The sequence below is a fragment of the Scyliorhinus torazame genome, chromosome 11 (genome assembly GCF_047496885.1).
Source record: "Scyliorhinus torazame isolate Kashiwa2021f chromosome 11, sScyTor2.1, whole genome shotgun sequence".
NCBI lineage: Eukaryota > Metazoa > Chordata > Chondrichthyes > Carcharhiniformes > Scyliorhinidae > Scyliorhinus > Scyliorhinus torazame.
The window spans coordinates 150,640,031-150,658,776 of record NC_092717.1 but is presented as its reverse complement, the minus strand read 5'-3'; the positions used below and the strand labels follow the sequence as shown (position 1 = coordinate 150,658,776).

At 43.7% G+C, this 18,746-nt stretch overlaps 1 protein-coding gene across 4 annotated transcripts in view; it reads right to left on the bottom strand.

Annotated features, from left to right (window-relative positions):
• Positions 1 to 1,588: 1,588 nt before the first annotated feature.
• Positions 1,589 to 18,746, bottom strand: part of greb1l (GREB1 like retinoic acid receptor coactivator) — a 417,126-nt gene continuing 399,968 nt past the window's right edge. For all 4 annotated transcript variants that reach the window (XM_072467885.1, XM_072467884.1, XM_072467887.1 and 1 more), the window contains 3 exons: positions 14,771 to 14,971; positions 13,099 to 13,237; positions 1,589 to 8,004 (listed from right to left, as the gene is read on the bottom strand). In XM_072467885.1, the coding sequence (XP_072323986.1) occupies positions 7,841 to 8,004; positions 13,099 to 13,237; positions 14,771 to 14,971 (504 nt within the window). In that variant the 3' untranslated portion in view covers positions 1,589 to 7,840. The remainder of the gene's footprint in view (positions 8,005 to 13,098; positions 13,238 to 14,770; positions 14,972 to 18,746) is intronic.

The window sequence follows — 18,746 nt, the reverse complement described above, 5'->3', positions numbered from 1 at the left end:
AGAAGATGACCCCCTGGAACGGATGGAGGAAGGGGTGATATAGATACAAACCTGACTCAAGCAATATTGTAGTAGATGGGTAACTCATTACTGCTGGGAGATTGTTTACAGTGGTATTCCAAAGGGTAATGTTTAGGCCCATTACTCTTCTCAATTTTTATTTACAATTAAGACTTGGGTACACCCTAGAGCAGCATTATAAAACTTGGCGATGATACAGAACTCGGCAAAGTAACAGATCATGATGAAGGTAGTTATAAGCTTTAGGATGACAAAGATTGGTTGCCAAAATGGTCAGCAGCATGGCAGATGAGTTCAATGTGGGGAAGTGTGAAGTGATGCACTTTGAGAGGGCTAACATGGAAAGACTACTATAAATGATAAACACAAATATTTAAAGGTGGCAGGACAAGTTGATAAGGTGGTTGAAAAAATACATATGGGTTTATTTGGACTATTATAGACAAAAATAAGATCAAAGCAAAGATCAAGCTAGAATTTTGCAAATCAATGGTTAATGCTCAGCTGGTGTTTTCTGGACAATTGTGGAAAATTAAATGGGTATAGAGGAGGTTTACCAGGATGTTATCAGGGGTGAAGGTCTTCAGTTATCAGGACAGGTTGGAAAAGTTAGGATTGTTCTGCCTGGAACAAAGGTTAAGTGATGACTTAATAGAGATTTTGACGGTGATGATAGGTTTTGATAAAGTAGCATTTGATGGTTCAGTAACTAAAGTTCATAGTTGTATGAAATCCTTTTACTCATATATATGGGATTTCCATCGAACGTTTAATCATTAGAACAATGGAGCAATATAAAGTCTAAGATAGTTCACCAACCCCTATCGCCCTGCTAGGGGTTTACCTCTAACCCATGTTCTTATTGACCTCCATATCTCCAACACACATTTCAAAATGCTGCTCATGGCTTCACCTCACCCTATCAGCATTTGTCGCATCCTGTGTCCTTTCTGTTCCTACTAAATGCTCCCATTAGTGGGCCAGCCTTTATTTTCCTGAAACCCTCCAACTTCCTACATCTATTCAAAATTTATGTCTCCAGCCACACCTTCTGTTATCTTCTTGTCATACCACTTCATCAGCGTCCATTTCTCCCTTATGTGAAGTGTCTGTGGACATTTGTGGACATTAAAGCACAGTATGCATACTTTACATTAATGTGAGAAGAGAATGCAAACTCACAGAGAGTAGTTGGAGCAAATAGCATTAATGCAATTATGGGGAAGTTGGATAAGTATGAGGGTAAGGAATATAGGATTATTCTGACAAGAGTTAGATGAGGAAGGATGAGGAAGTTTGAGCGCAGCATAAATGCTGGCATGGACTAGTTGGGATGAATGGCCTGTTTCTGTGCTGTATATTCCTTTCAATGTGTAATATAAATGTGAGAAGCTGTTTTGATTGGCTTTTGATCACTTTTCTAATTGTCTAATATGTTAATATTGTTTCGAATAATACTGATAATGCTCGTGTAAGTTCAATCGCGTAAACCTCTCAGGAACAGTGGAAGATTAACTATGTCAAAAATAAAAACATTTTGTCCATAAAGAAATCATTTCAACCAATATTTCAGTTTAAATGTCAATTTAATACATTCAAAGTAAACTAACACATTCAAAACAAAAAGGAACCACGATTTGCAGAAAGACAATTTAACACAAACATTGTACAAATGTTGAAACTTGAGGTAGGTCTGGTTGGCAACAAACAAATTACCATATTTAGGGATGCAAAAAGTAATTAAATTCGGAATTAACATAATGATAAAGCAGCAATTAGATAAAACATCCTATGGAGTTTCAAAAAGCCATTGCATAATTTAAGCTTCACAGTTAAGTTGTTCATACTCTACAGCTAAACTAGTTTTGAATCAACTACTGTTTACATGCAACAAAAAAGAGATTACTCACTTTCAGGTGTAGTACTCTTTTTTTTTTTTAATGAAGGTATCCTATACAGACCATTGAGTAAACTATCCAACTGGGAAAATTAATGGGAAAACCTTAAAGGAACATTCAGGCTGGAGTGGGACTTTTCTTTATCACACTATGTACAGGATTTTTAAAAAAATCATTCAGGGGATGAGGGCGTCGCTGGCTGGGCCAGCATTTATTGCCTATCCCCGGGGGCATTTAAGAGTCAATCACATTGCTGTTGATCTGGAGCCACATATAAGACAGATCAGGTAAGGATGACAAAGTTCCTTCCCTGAATGACATTAGTGAACCAAATGGGTTTTTACGACAATCGACAGTGGTATGGTCATCATTAGACTTTTAATTCTAGATTTTTATTGAATTCAAATTTCACCACCTTCCAAGGTGGGATTCAAACTCGGGTCCCCAGGGCATTACCTGGGGTCTCTGGATTACTAGTCCAGCAATAATACCACTATGTCCCAGCCTCCCCCAAGTGAGCATATTGAGTGTTTACTTATTTTTTGCAATTGTGTTATTTTGCATACCTATTCGATGAATTGTTAGCTATGAAAGCAACAGATTTATAACCAGAAAAAAAAGAGGTGCTTTTGCATTTAAAGTCTATTTCAATCTGCCAGCATGGTAGAATCTGCAATGTGCCTATTACTCAAGACGCATACTGGAAGAAGGGCATTGCAGGCTGCAATGGAGACAGAGCCAGTGATTGAGCCACATTTTGAGATGCGGTGTCAAGATGTAATGATGTTTGAGCACTGGAAAGATGGTATGAAAGAGAGGGGAAGCAAAACCTGGAACTGCTCCCCTGCCAGATATTGTCAATGGTGACGTTTCTGCCAAAGCCAAATCTATTTTCGTAATCCAAAAACCTGGGATAGTATAGCTAGAGCTTAGGTACAGAGCCTCAAAACCAGTAAATGTGTTGAAAGAAAATACCTGGAATCTTATGAGAAAATGCTGGAAAGGTTAGGCTTGTATTTTCTGGAGTTTAGAAGAGTAAAATGTAACTTGATTGAAACATATAAGATCCAGAGAAGTCTTGACAGGGTGGATGTAGAAAGGATGTTACCCCTTGTGTGGGAATCTAGCACTAGGGGTCACTATTTAAAAATAAGGGGTCGCCTATTTAAGATAGAGACGAGGAGAAATGTTTTCCCTCAGAGGCTTGAGTCTTTAGAACTCTCTTCCTCAAAAGGCAGCAGAAGCAGAGTCTTTAACTATTTTTAAGGCAGAACTCGGTAGATTCTTGATGAACAAGGGGGTGAAAGGTTATCGGGAGTAGATGGAAATGTGGATCTGAGGTCTCAATCAGATCAGCCATGATCTTATGAATGATGGATCAGGTTCAAAAGGATGAGTGGCCTACTCCTGCTCCTAGTTCATATTTAGGATAACAATTAATGTGAAAGCTATAAGATTTGCAAGTAGAAAACATAGGGCTCTCCTCCTGTTGAAGTATCTCATGAGAGTGCCGCATACTCCACCTCCACAATCAAGGGTGCCTTGAAGTGGACTTTGTAACATAATTATTACATCAGAATTTGGCTAAGAACCTGTCACTGGATATATTCTGAGCTTTAGTGAGCCGCATTATGCTACTGGTAATATCTACTGAACCTATTGGTGCCCAAAAGTCTAAGAGCTAGTAAATTACACAAAGACAAAGTGCACATGGTGCCCTGGTAATGGCAAATCCTTGTAATGGGGATCACTGCAATCAGCACTTGATTCTTCAAACCCTTTAAAGACACTTTTTCAGCTCCCTTGGTAGTCAACGGGCAAGGCCAACAGAATCTCAACGTCTACTTTCCTGGGTTGGGAATGAGGTAGGTGAACCATACTGGGCAGAATCACTGATCAATTTATGATTGGTTAACGACAATTTATCCATAAATTGTATTTCTAACTACTTTGAGTATTCAAACTCTACAAAATCTTACCATGTCAAGGCATGTAGTGATAAATCAATGTAATTCACCCTAATCCCTGGCATGCTTATATTCATGATGAATTTCCCTTGGGTCATATCATCACTGAAAGATCGCATCCCTCCATCAGGAACCAAAGTTAATTAGAAGTTAATGTATGTTTGCAGCAGCGGATCTTCTGGTCCCGCCATTGTCAATGGGGTTTCCCATTGAATGCACTCTTTGTCACCATGAAACACACGGCGGGGGTGCACCGTCGGCAGGGCCAGAAGTGCGTCGGCGTGAACAGCTGGAAAGTTCTGGCCATAGTGTCTGATTCCTGTTGCTCAAACATCAGGAACTCTAGCATTACACCATTAGCTACCAAAGCTTCAATAATGTTTGCAGACGACAACCTGTCTGAAAGTAGAGATGAGGAGACTGGTGCTGGTTCCTCTTACAGCTTTTAATATATGGCCTTGTGTGGCTTAAAAACAATTTGAAAAGAGAGCAGAGTTGGAAACAGACAGGAAAATGGAGTTGAGACCACAATCAGATCAACCATGATCTTAACAAATGCCAGAGCAGGCTCAATGGGCTGACTTGGCCTACCCCGGCTCCTAAGCCCTATGCTCCTTTGTTCTTACAGGGAATTCCCTTCCTGTTGTACATATGGATTGGGTGCCTCGGGACAGAGGGCGGCTTAGAATTTACATGATCAGATGGACTGCTATCATGCCAAGATATAAAACATGAAGAGTTACACCTTGAAATATGAAGTAACTTTTTGAGATAGTAACCGATCTTTTGTGGCTTTCCAGCACTTTCTGTTTTAATTTCAGGATTCAGTACACTAAATAACATCTGTTCATCAACGTGTCTGAGTTAAACACTACCGTTAAGAAACTAACAAAATTTACCAGTGTTCTAAAGTTGTTTGCTTTAGAGAACCTTGTGGACAGCGTGCAATGTCTTCATTTTATTCTTCAAGAGAGATTTCATGAAGGATTAATTAAAAAAGGGCAAAGTTATTCTCTGACTAACACTGCTTTTCTTTGTCTCGATGTTCCTTCTCCAAATGATTATTACCAATGCAAGCTTAATAATCGCCAAGAGACAATGCAATCTCTGGTGCTTCGCTCTTTGCTGTAATTTAAAATCAGAGTAGCTGCAGTTTACGGCACAGATTGGCTTTATGGAGCTGATGCATCATTTGAAACCTGGACGCTATCAACATCAAGAGTTAGATCAAATTAAAGAAGAAAAAAATAACTTAAGCCCAATTTAACTCTTCCAATGCAGATCACATGGATGAAAGCAGTACATTCCAATAGTTGGAAAAGACTTGGTGTGTGCTATGTGTAGCAAATTCACAAATGTATTTTGTAAAGAGAATGTTTCACATTCACTACACATAGTACACCAGGAAATCATCCACCAGCAGAAGCCTGTGTAAGAACAATGTTACAGAACAGAACTAGAACAGAAAGTTATCACTCCAGCCTGAAACGTGAGTTTCCACTTATTTTTCCAATTGGCCTATCTAACTTGTTCATGGTATGTAGCGTACAACAAATGCAGAAGAATTTATATTATGCCCTACAAATTTAAAAGTGAATTTACAATGGTGTTCTAACTAACACAGCATACATTCAATCATAAAATGCACAAAGTTCAGTGACAAGACTGGATGCTATGCTACGGCAGATTGCCAATCACAGCAAAATATATTGATTTCACAATAACTGAAGGTTAGATTATGAAGGACAAGACATGATCCAAACAATACCTGTTGCAAATGTACATATAAACCAAATACTCAGATGGAGAGGTCTATAATTTATTTAGCTACTTCTAGTCTCAGCTAAGAAAGCAAAATGTAGCACTATGTCCTGTCAGTGGAATTTGAACTTCAGCAATACATTCATGTAATACAAAGCTACCTGAGATCCGTGACAATAATGGTGTCATAATCCATCTCCCAACACCAATATCATATGATATCTTTAAAATCCATAAACCCCCAAGGCAGATATCTTTTGTACAAAGCTCACATAACACTGGGTGAAGACTAAAGTTTTTTAAGTTCTATGCTTACCGTTGAAAATTCAAACAAGAAATTGTGTACAGTGCAGGGGTAGAAAGAACTACATTGTAAAAGAGATAAACCTTCATTTGTAATTGGCAATATTTACAGTACAAGAGTTTGATTTAAAGGTTACCTCACTAATAACAATCAGTGTTTATCAGCTGATATTCCCATACCCACCTTTGCTATCACAGCACATGCATATTGTTGCTGGCAGAGCTGTGCCTGTGTAGTCTGATTTTAACATTGTACTGACACTTTCCAACTGTCACATAAATACGTGTTTAATTTTTCTCTCTCCATATGTCAATTTGGAATGTTTTTATTCAATACTTTTGTTTGTAACAAAAGTCATGATTTTATGATCATCTCAGCACATGCTTAAATTATCAAACTTGTGGGGGGGGATAACTAATTTAACATTTTTATACAATTGCTCTTTTGTATTTGAATTGCTGTCAACATTATCACTCCTTCTTTAATATGAATTATATAAGGTCTCTTACAGACTTAAGTCTGTTGTAGGTGCCTAAAAATTAGTCAAAGTGAAATCGTGTTTCACAGAGATAGGATGAATTACAACTAAACCAATGTTTACATTCATTTATATAACTGCAGAACATCTCTGAAAACAAAGGAGATATTAAAAATGACACTTTACAGGCAACACAGCAGAGAACTATAAGATGTGTGATACTAGTGCACATTTACTCTTTTTATATGTGTCGTACAAAAAGGAAATGAAAACCACATTGCCTCCATCCTCTTAACAGAATTTGGCGTTTACCATTTTAACATTTAAAATTGAAAAAATGTATATGTTCTGGGTGTCAAGGCAGCACATTCAGTCTACCAAAAGCTACAGTTCAATGCATTATGGATAGCTCCATGCATGAAATTAAGAGTCAATTAAACAAATAGTGGGAGTTATGTGTAAACAAAAGCAACAACTACCTGTGCAATATATAGAAGAGTACTCTTGGGGTGGTTATACAGGAGAGAGCAAACACAATTCTGTTAAATGAAATTACAAATTAACAAAGGTCTACATTGTGTACAGTCAAAAAAGCTTCTCGACAAGATGCCATTAAAATTTATAGCAACACCCCCACAAAGCATCAGATAATGAAATCTTGCAATTTTCATAGTAATGCAATTAGATTAAAATGTTCAGAAGATATGTGAGCTTTCTAAAAAAAATACTTAAGAAGGGTGAAGTATTACATCAAATAAGTATGAAACCATACGCTACAAAAACAAAAACTTATAAGAATAGTTAGCATGATTACGGACAACCCCTCTCCATTGTCACCTATATGTAAACCCCTGAGCTTAACTGTAATTACGTACAGTCAGAATAGTGACGGTGGAGAATCTTCAACATACAATCTTCAATTGCTTTCATTCCACTGCTTTGGTTCCATTCTTTTCAAGTGAAGTATTTCTATTGACAGTAGTTCACTCTTCTTTGATCCGAGCCTACTTTGGACATGTTTTAAAATAAGTAGTACAGGTCAAACCCATGATGGAAAAATACACATTCTGCAGCTCATGCTGCCTTTTTCTGCCATGATGAATAGGTTGATGTAACAAGTTGTATGTAAAGCCATTTTCCTCACAAATTACGTAACAAACTCTTTTCTGGAGTTACTGAAGAAACTGACCTCAGAAGGTAGCCCTCTCTTATCTCTGTGGGCTATGTTTCTGTTCTGAGATAATTGTTTGTTAAAGTGACTGTCGTCAAACTACCAACAAACTTCGATGTGTTTTTTCTACACAACTGTGCCACCTTACCCTTCCCGTGGAATTATAAATTGTGCTTTATCATACTGTTTTTAGTGCCACCCATCACCCTCGCTTATTGTTTCTTGCCATCTGAAGTGAGTTTAAATATGCCGTCCAGTAAGAAAATAAAGTGGCTTATCATCACTGCTACTGGCTGTCTGGAACTCATCACGCAGTCGGAACTGCCATTCATCTTCCAACTCCAGGCGTACAATTGTTTGGCGTAATGAACTTCGGTCTTGACAAATCACGCAAAGTGTGGCACCTTTAAATTTAAATGTAAGTAATATTAATTTACAAACTTTCAAAGCTCATCTTCTAAACGCTGTAAATTCACCCCAAAATTGAAGTATTGTTCTTCCACTTCATAACAAGAGCTAGCAGCCATTTGCTATCAATTGCAATCGATCTGTCATTTGAAGGACCTTCCAACCAAAGTGTAGTCAATTTTTAGGGGAAAGGAATAAGCAACTGGCATCATCCTTTTGGTTGATTGTACATTTGTGCCAGCAGCAGCTGAAGTAAAGTGATGATACACTTCTGTGGAAACTAGAAATGAGTAAAATGAAATGAAATGAAAATGAAAATCGCTTACTGTCACAAGTAGGCTTCAAATGAAGTTACTGTGAAAAGCCCCTACTCGCCACATTCCGGCGCCTGTTCGGGGAGGCTGGTACGGGAATTGAACCCGCGCTGCTGGTGAGAATCTCGTTTTCCGCTTCTCGTGAGATTTTGCGCTCACATCGCCATTTGCGCTCACAGTGAATCACCCCCATTATCTTTTTAAAAAAATATATTTTATTGAAATTTTTTTCCAAACAACAATTTTTCCCTCTTACAAAGCAAACAAAACAATAACAAAACAGAAATTTTTAACAATACACAGGTAACAAAACCCCATTGTCTATTGACCTAAACTAAACTAACCCCCCCCCCGGGTTGCTGCTGCTGGTCATCTGTCTTCCCTCTAACGTTCCCCTAGGTAGTCGAGAAATGGCTGCCACCGCCTGGTGAACCCTTAAGCCGATCCTCTCAGGGCAAACTTTATCTGCTCCAGTTTAATGAACCCCGCCATATCATTTACCCAGGCCTCCAATCCGGGGGGGTTTCGCCTCCTTCCACATGAGTAGGATCCTGCGCCGGGCTACTAGGGACGCAAAGGCCACGACATCGGCCTCTTTCGCCTCCTGCACTCCCGGCTCTTCCGCAACTCCAAATAGAGCTAACCCCCAGCCTGGTTTGACCCGGGCCTTCACCACCTGCGAAATCACTCCCGTCACTCCCTTCCAATACCCTTCCAGTGCCGGGCACGCCCAAAACATATGTGCGTGGTTTGCCGGGCTCCCGCCACACCTCCCACATTTGTCCTCCACTCCAAAGAACCTGTTCAATCTTGCCCCCGTTATGTGTGCTCTATGTAGCACCTTAAATTGAATCAGGCTAAGCCTGGCGCATGAGGAAGAGGAATTTACCCTGCTTAGGGCATCAGCCCACATACCCTCCTCTATCTCCTCCCCTAATTCTTCTTCCCACTTTCCTTTTAGTTCACCCACCGACTCCTCCCCCTCTTCCCTCATCTCTCTATAAATCTCTGACACCTTGCCCTCTCCGACCCACACCCCTGAAAGCACCCTGTCCTGTATCCCCTGTGTCGGGAGCAACGGAAATTCCCTCACCTGTTGTCTAGTAAACGCCCTCACCTACATATATCGCAAGAAATTTCCCCGGGCAACTTACACTTTTCCTCCAATGCTCCCAAGCTCGCAAAAGTCCCATCTATAAATAAATCTCCCACCTTCCTAATTCCCAACTGGTACCAGCTCTGAAATCCTCCATCCATTCTTCCTGGGGCGAACCTATGGTTGTTCCTGATAGGGGACCCCACCAGGGCTCCCCGCACCCCTCTCTGTCGCCTCCACTGTCCCCAGATATTCAGTGTTGCCACCACCACTGGGTTCGTGGTAAACTTTTTAGGTGAGAACGGTAGCGGCGCCGTCACCAGCTCCTCTAAACTCGTCCCTTTACAGGACTTTCTCTCCAGTCTTTTCCACGCCGCTCCCTCACCCTCCATCATCCATCTACGTATCATTGCCACATTGGCGGCCCAATAGTAATCACCCAAGTTCGGTAGTGCCAGTCCTCCTCTGCCCCTACTACGCTGAAGGAACCCCCTCCTTACTCTCGGAACTTTCCCTGCCCACACGAAGCTCGTGATGCTCCTATCTATTTTATTAAAAAAGGTCTTGGTGATTAGTATAGGGAGACATTGAAATACAAATAAGAACCTCGGGAGGACCATCATCTTAATTGCTTGCACCCTGCCCGCCAGCGATAGAGGCTGCATGTCCCACCTCTTGAAGTCCTCCTCCATTTGTTCTACCAGCCGTGTCAGATTAAGTCCGTGCAAGGTTCCCCAGCTCCTTGCGATCTGAATCCCCAGGTATCGGAAGTTTCTTTCCACTTTCCTTAGCGGTAAGCCTTCTATCTCTCTACTCTGGTCCCCTGGATGTATCACAAATAATTCACTCTTCCCCATGTTTAGCCTATACCCCGAGAATTCCCCGAACCCCCTCAAAATTCGCCTAACCTCTATCATCCCCCCCGCTGGGTCCGACACGTATAACAATAGGTCATCTGCGTATAACGAGACTCGGTGTTCTTCTCCCTCTCTAATCACCCCTCTCCATTTCCTGGAGTCTCTCAACGCCACGGCCAGAAGTTCAATTGCCAACGCGAACAACAATGGAGTACGCGGGCATCCCTGTCTTGTTCCCCTATATAATCGGAAATACTCCGATCTATGTCGACCTGTAACTACGCTTGCCGTTGGAGCCCCATAAAGAAGTCTAACCCAGCTAATAAACCCGTTCCCAAACCCAAACCTCCTTAACACTTCCCATAAATACTCCCACTCCACCCTATCAAATGCCTTCTCTGCGTCCATTGCCGCCACTATCTCTGCCTACCCCTCCACTGGGGGCATCATTATTGCCCCTAATAGTCGTCGCACGTTAACATTCAGTTGTCTCCCTTTTACGAACCCTGTCTGGTCTTCGTGCACCACCCCCGGGACACAGTCCTCTATCCTCGATGCCAGTACCTTTGCCAGCAATTTGGCGTCCACGTTCAATAGTGAAATAGGTCTATAGGACCCGCACTGCAACGGATCTTTGTCCCTCTTCAAAATTAGCGATATCGTCGCCTCCGACATCGTCGGGGGTAGAGTCCCCCCCCTTCCCTGGCCTCATTGAACGTCCTCGTCATCAACGGGGCCAACAAGTCCACATATTTTCTGTAATATTCCACCGGGAACCCGTCTGGCCCCGGGGCCTTCCCTGCTTGCATGCTTCCCAGTCCCTTAATAACCTCGTCCACCTCAATCGGCGCCCCCAGGCCTGCCACCTCCTGCTCCTCCACTTTCGGGAACCTCAATTGGTCCAGGAACTGCCGCATCCCCTCCTCTCCCTCTGGGGGTTGAGACCTATACAGTTCCTCATAGAAGGTCTTGAACACCTCATTTATCTTTCCTGCCCTTCGCACCGTGTCTCCCCTTTCGTCTCTAATTCCTCCTATCTCCCTCGCTGCTGCCCTCTTTCGCAATTGATGCGCCAACAGGCGACTAGCCTTTTCCCCATATTCATACCTCCTCCCCTGTGCCTTCCTCCACAGTACCTCCGCATTTCTGGTGGTCAGAAGGTCAAACTCCGTCTGGAGTCGTCTCCTCTCCCTGTACAATTCCTCCTCCGGGGTCTCTGCAAATTCCCTGTCCACCCTTAAAATCTCCCCCAGTAATCTTTCCCTTTCCTTGGCCTCTGTTTTCCTTTTGTGGGCCCCAATAGAGATCAGCTCACCTCTGACCACCGCTTTTAATGCTTCCCAGACCACTCCCACAGGGACCTCGCCGTCGTCATTGACCTCCAGGTATCTCTCAATACACCCCCGCACTCTTGCACACACTCCCTCATCCGCCATCAGTCCCACATCTAATCGCCAGAGTGTTCTCTGCTCCCTGTCCTCTCCTACTTCCAGGTCCACCCAATGTGGGGCATGATCCGAAACAGCTATGGCTGAGTACTCAGCTTCTTCCACCCTAGAGATCAACGACCTTCCCAACACAAAAAAATCTATCCGGGAGTACACTTTATGGACATGGGAGAAGAAGGAAAACTCCCTAGCCCTAGGTCTAAGAAATCGCCATGGATCCACTCCCCCCATTTGGTCCATAAACCCCTTAAGTACCTTGGCCGCTGCCGGCCTTCTTCCGGTCCTTGAGCTGGATCTATCTAGCCCCGGGTCCAGCACCGTATTAAAGTCCCCTCCTAAAATCAAGTTTCCTGCCTCCAGGTCCGGTATACGCCCCAGCATCCGTCTCATGAATCCCGCATCGTCCCAATTTGGGGCATACACATTAACCAACACGACCTCCATTCCCTCCAGCCTACCACTCACCATTACATATCTACCTCCGCTATCTGCTACGATGTTCTTTGCTTCAAATGCTACCCGTTTCCCCACCAAAATGGCCACCCCTCTGTTCTTTGCGTCCAGTCCTGAGTGGAACACCTGTCCCACCCATCCTTTCCTTAGCCTAACTTGGTCCGCCACCTTTAGGTGCGTCTCTTGGGGCATAACCACGTCTGCCCTTAGTCCTTTCAAATGCGCGAGCACTCGGGCCCTTTTTATCGGTCCGTTCAGGCCTCTCACGTTCTACGTGATCAGCCTCACTAGGGGGCTACCTGCCCCCCTCCCGTGTCGACTAGCCATTACCTTCTCTAGGCCAGTCCCATATCCCGCCTCCGCGCTCCCGCTCGCTCCGCCAGCGTCGCACACCATCCCCGCCCACCCACTCTTTAGCCATTTCCTTTTGGATTTCCGCAGCAGCAACCCAGTTGTCCCCCTCCCCCACCCCCCCCTCCCCCCCCACCCCCACTAGATCCCTATCTAGCATGATTGCTCCCCCCATATCACTTCCGTAAGTCAGCTGACTTCAACTGACCCCGGCTACTCCTGCTCACTCCTCGACCCCCCCCCGTGTGGGGGAACTCCCATCCGCCTTGCGCCTGTCTTCCCGCCTTATTCTTTCTGGTGCGGGAACATCCCTTCACCTGACCCGCCTCTTATGGCGCAGCTCCCTTTCCCCTCCCCCTCTCCTTCCCCATTAAATCACCCCCATTATCAATTTCATCGGAGCACTATCTGATAAGGTTTGTTTCCACCCAGTGTTACCTCCGAATATATTGGGTGAAAAATAGGGAAACTTATCAACTAGAAGCAAATAAAACTAAATATCAAACAGTCAAGTCCCCTGGTCACCATTGTTAGTCGATTCAGCAAAAATGAAAAATGAAAATTCCATCACCTTTAAGAAAGAGGAACTTTTTGAGAAAGTCAGCAACAACGAATGAGTCACAGAGGTAGAGGAGAAGCCCACTGAACAACACCTCCTCAAATTTTATGTTAACTGAGTGAGGTCGCGAACTTATGTAACAGACAGCAATCTAAGAATGGGAATAAATAAAAAAGGTTAGGTGAAATATTTAGGAATATCTGGTTCCTGATTATTACATACAATTACATATAGCACAGAATCAGGCTCTTCGGCCCAACCAGTCCCTGGTGGTGTTTATGTCCCACTTCAGCCTTTCGTCCTTCCTCAATTAACTCTACCAACAATACTTTCTATTCCTTTCTCCCACATATATTTATCTAGCCTCCCCTTAAATGCATCAATACTATTCCACCTCTTGTAATAGGGAATTTCACATTTTTATCAATCCCTGGGTAAATAAAAATCTTCCACATTCCCTACTTGACCTCTTGGTGACTATCTTAAGCTCATGGCTTCTAGTTTTGCTCTTCCCCACAAGTGAAAACACTCTGTATGGATGGGATTTTAGGGTCCTATCGAGGTTGGGAATGACAGCGGATGGAAGGGGTCTTAAAATACCATGCTGGCCAGAATACTACTTTGCTGACATCATTCCCATTTTGGAGCCGATTAGATTAATTAAGAGCCTTGTTAAAGGCAGTCAATGGAGATCAAATTTTCAGACAGCTAATGGAAATGGGAGCAGTTCAACTGTCTGTATGCGGGAACCCAATGGCAGACCTGGATGCCAGCGCTCCAAGCAGACCTAAAGGCCCTCCCTGTTTAGCGTGCAGCCAAAGGGCATCCATTTGACGGATTCCCCCCACCCCCCAAAAAAACAGTGGCGGGTTGGCTGCTTTCTCCATTTTAAAAAAAGTAAATTTCTGAAAATGTTGGCGAGGGGACACTTTTATGATAAAGCGCCCTCTCCGTTACTTATCCTTTATTGCAGCTAGCTGCTTCTTTGAAGTTGGAAGGCGTTTGATTGGCCCTCCAACTTGATTGGCCTCTATGCCAATTAAGGTGGCATCAAAATTACAAAGTATAGCATGTGGGATTTCGGACCCAGAAACAGTCTCAGCCGAAAAGCAGCCCTCTGTAATTGCTCTATCAAAACCGTCCACCATTTTTAAAGACCTCAGTTAAGTCACCCGTCCGCTTTCTCTTTTCAAGAGAAAAGGGATCTGGGCTGCCCTTCCTTTTCTGACTGGGATAAGCTCTCAGTCCTTCTTGTTCATATTTTTTGCACCCACTCCAGTCTCTGTATAATATTTTTTATAATGTGGCAACCAAGTTTAATTTTAGTGATAAAATCTGCAAACTCCAGGAGTTAATTTTTTAATGCAATGCTGAAGAACGTCTGAATCTGATGACCAGACAGACCAATGACGATAAGTGTCTCCTTTTTGGCAACTTTTTTGTGAAAATCCCCCCCTCCAAATACATTCATTAAAAGAAAACATGTTTCATTATATTGCTATTTCACTCAGAACACACTTTTATCATAATGCTCATTCTTTCCTGTTGGAAGTGTCACTTGAATCAGGAATTGCAGAAAGATCCACATTAAATGTTACGAGTACTGTACACGATATGCATCTCAGAATTAGTGCATGGTTAACACTTGAGTTCATTGCAGTGATTGATGTAGGCAAAGTCTCACCTCAGGACCCAGGTTCATGTAGCAATCAATAGCTAAAACGGGATTCTTACTGTTGCGTACACCTTTAGGAAAGAGTTTGTAACTCGCATGTTGCAGGAACTTTTCCAGGAGAAACTGGGCAGGAGCAGCCAGCATTGTGCTTTCACTATCTGGAGCACAGACGTACTGAGAAGCAGAAATTATCTTCAGGCTATCACTCACCTGTACACAAGAAAAACAAGGTTATCAACGAATAGGTCAGGAAGGAAAATGAGTTGCTGCAAGGTTACCTCGATCAGTCCAAAGCTCCCAACTATTCCTTTCTGATACACAATATAATGAGACCCGTGGAAACTAATCTTCACAAATATATTAACAAAATCAGTAAAATATACAGGAATTTTAGTAGCGGCATCTTTAATGCCAAACAGGGAAAACATTGGTCAGGATTTTACGGCCTTGCTATGGTGGGATGTGGATACGGCGAGCCAGCCAAACATCCATTGACTTGGGGTAAATTCCGCCAGATGGGCAGGACCGGCAGATCCTGCCGATGAGAACAGTTCATTAACTGCAAATGCACAGCTTGGATTTTCAAATTTTAACCAACCAATTAGGATCAACCACATGTTACAATATCAAGTATTTGCAGACAACTTGACATCATTTGCCTAGAGTATAAGTTTTACTCCATAGATAATGTAAGGGTCCTTCCTGTTTGTTCCTGTTTATTCCCAAGCAGTTTGTACGTTTAATTCAAACAGAAGGATCCAGAAGCTATTTAAGACTGGTTGACATCAGTGATGACTCGGTTTGATTGGTGGCCAATGAATTAGCCCATAAGGCTGTGCTCTGCCTGGTAACAGGTGGTGATTGGATCTGATCCCAGTGGAATGTTTCAGAGCTTCAAGTGTTGGGTTTTGGATTCGGGTTGACTCTTGGCAGACCTGAGGAAGGACCACTGCCCTCTCCCCTCTCCATTTTCTCCAAAAAGGCTGTGTTTCTGAACTGGCAAGGAGCCTGGACGAATCTATCTATCAGAGAACCATAACAGGCAGTGCAGGCAGGAGAGAACCGATCAACACTCTCTGCAGAAAAAGGCTGATGTGAACTGACCAACCCTCCAGAAAAGGTAGAGTCTGGAAATAAACCACAAACTGAAAGCAGAGTTTAATGTGAAGCAAAGTGACCTCTCCAGGAAAAGTGGTGAGTAATATATTCCAGTTATCCAGCTGGATTTACTCCATATTTCATTATTATTCTTGTTATAAATAAGTGGTAATTGTGTTTCAACTTACATATTTGATGACTGTTATTATTGGGCAGCCAGGGGCCAAAGACTTTGCGCATTGTAGTAACCTAGCAAGGCCTAGATTTAGGCTCAATTAAAATTGGGTATTTTAAATTAAAGAATTCGCCCGATTAAATTGGATATCCTAAATTAAAGAATTGGGCATTTGAAAATCTTGCTGCAGTAAAACCTCAAGTAGGCTGTCGGAATTCAGACTTGACCAAAGTCAAACACACAACCAACAGACAAGCTGCCAGATCATGTCTGTCCGGCCAATCACCCATCAAAAATCATCGCACTCTACTGAGATCCAGTAGGAGATCATCGCACCCCATTGAAATGCACCGGCCTATTGTTAGAAGCTCTGATCGGGCCAGACTTTCTGTCACCTAGAGTTCCTGCCGTTACCTTATATAGCAACAGGTCGCATGTAAGCAAAACCATGGAGATGGACACCTGGGTGCGGGCCCCGGTGTCCTGTCAGGCAGACACCAAGAAACCCACTGAGTAATGCGACCCCTCCCGAGACCTCGTTGGCCGGAAACCAGAGAAGTTTCTGGAAAGACGAGAAGAGAGGGGGATAAAGGAACGCATCTCAGACACACCAGCAGCAAAGATTCGGTGTGCGAGGTGACCTTGACCAGTCCGGAATGAAGGAAGGAAGCAAGGAAGAGACCGGCAGCAAGAACCACCTTTGTGAAGATGGGCCAGAGGAATTCCAGCAGATCCACAGCCTACCAAGCCATCTTTGCGGGTAGTATACCTAAATCTGGGGTATCCTCTTGTTTTATATGGGTATTTTAAGGGTTAATAGTATTATTATTAAGACACTTATTAAACCTTTACTTGTGTTTGTCCTTTGTCCAGCTTACAACTAAGGACACCTGGGTAAAACTTTGATTGATATAGTGTCAAAGTATCTGAGTTTTGCAGATACAACAGTATTTTATCAGAATTATTGATTAATTCACTTGTGATGTGACTCCAGGGCACGTAGGGCTGGAATTGGCCGTGCACTTACCCTGCGTGATTAACACCAACCAAAGCTCAAGAGTAGGCAATCTTGTAGACTTGAATTTAATTTTATTGTTGAAGGCAAGTGTAAAAGACATAAATATTTTTAATATCCTCATCCATAAACTGAAACTTGCATAGGAAGTATGCAAGGTCTCGCATAGCAGATTACTTAAAGCACATGTGCTTGTGGGTAGTGTCTTGAGATGGATAGAAAGCTGGTTAACCAGTGTCGGGTGGCGGCTATGGAGGAGTCGGTCGCACATTTAGTGGCTCCCGCTCGGGTCGGAACTTTGGACCCTTTTCCCCGATTTTTTGTCGGATCTGAAGTGGAAAATTGATGTTGGATGCAACTGTGACGAAGAATCCTACATCAGTGCATGGAGAGGCGGACCAGGAGTGCTCGCAAAGGAAGAAATAGGCGAACGGACAAGGCTTGGGCTGAGGCTGTAATGGGAGAAAGCATTGCGGACGACTGGAGTTCTGGTTCGACGACCCAGCGGTCGACGGAGCAGCTGATGCAGTCTATACAGGAGGGCTTCGCCAAGCAGAAACAGGAATGCTTGGACCCGATTGAGGAGTCGATTGCGCAGCTTGAACTCAGACTGGATGCTCAAGCTCGAGCGATCCAGAAAGTGGAGAAGGCACTGACTGAGCAGGAGGAGCACCAAGCTGCAGTGGAGTTGGAGGTGGGGATGCTGAGAGACCAACAGAAAAGGCTCCAGGAGAAGGTGGAAGACCTAGAGAACAGGTCCCACCGGCAGAACCTGAGAATCGTGGGTCTCCCAGAGGGGTCCGAAGGAACGGATGCAGGGGCATACATAGAGGGTATTTTTGAGAAGCTACTGGGGGAGGGGACGGTCACCCGCCCCTTGGAGGTGGACGGGTGCACAGAGCGCTAGCGAGGAAGCCGCGTGTAGGTGACCCCCCGAGAGCAATGGTGGTGAGATTCCGCAGGTACCTGGACAAAGAGTGCATTCTGCGGTGGGCCAGGCAGGCATGGAGCTGTAAATGGGAGAACAGCGTCCTGCGTATATATCAGGATCTCAGTGCGGATGTGGCCAGGAGAAGAGCAGGGTTCAACCAGATAAAATCGACCCTTTTCAAGAAGAAGGTAAAGTTTGGACTACTGTATCCGGCCCGTCTTTGGGTTACGCACGAAGAGCAACATTTCTATTTTGAGTCGCCCGAGGAAGCGATGGACTTTGCTAGAAGGAAAGGGCTGGTCGCGGACTGAGGTGTTTGGACTGAACTTTGCTGCAGTGTTCATGTTTTTTTTTTATTTTAGAAGTTTTTGTCTTTGGATGTTACTTGCAATGCCTTTTGTATTGATTTGGGGTCTGCAGACGAGCTGCTTGAATTAAACTTTGCATTTGCACTGATGGGGGATGGATATGAATGTTAGATGTTGGATCTTCGTTCTGATTTTCTTTGTGTTTCTTTTGGGCAATTGGGTTGGGATTGTTTACGTTGCATATGTGTGGGTCCGAGCTGGGGGGAGGGAACAATAGGTGGGAAAATGTCTGGCGCCATGGGCGGGGGCCACCAAGCTAGCTGCGTGGGCTAGCTCACACACACGGAAGCGCAGTGGGGGGGTGAGCAGATGTTATGCTTGTTGAAGGGAGCTGTGTGTATAGTGCTGTTACTGGGGGGGGGGGGGGGGGGGAAATGTTCTGCTGACGGGGAGGGATT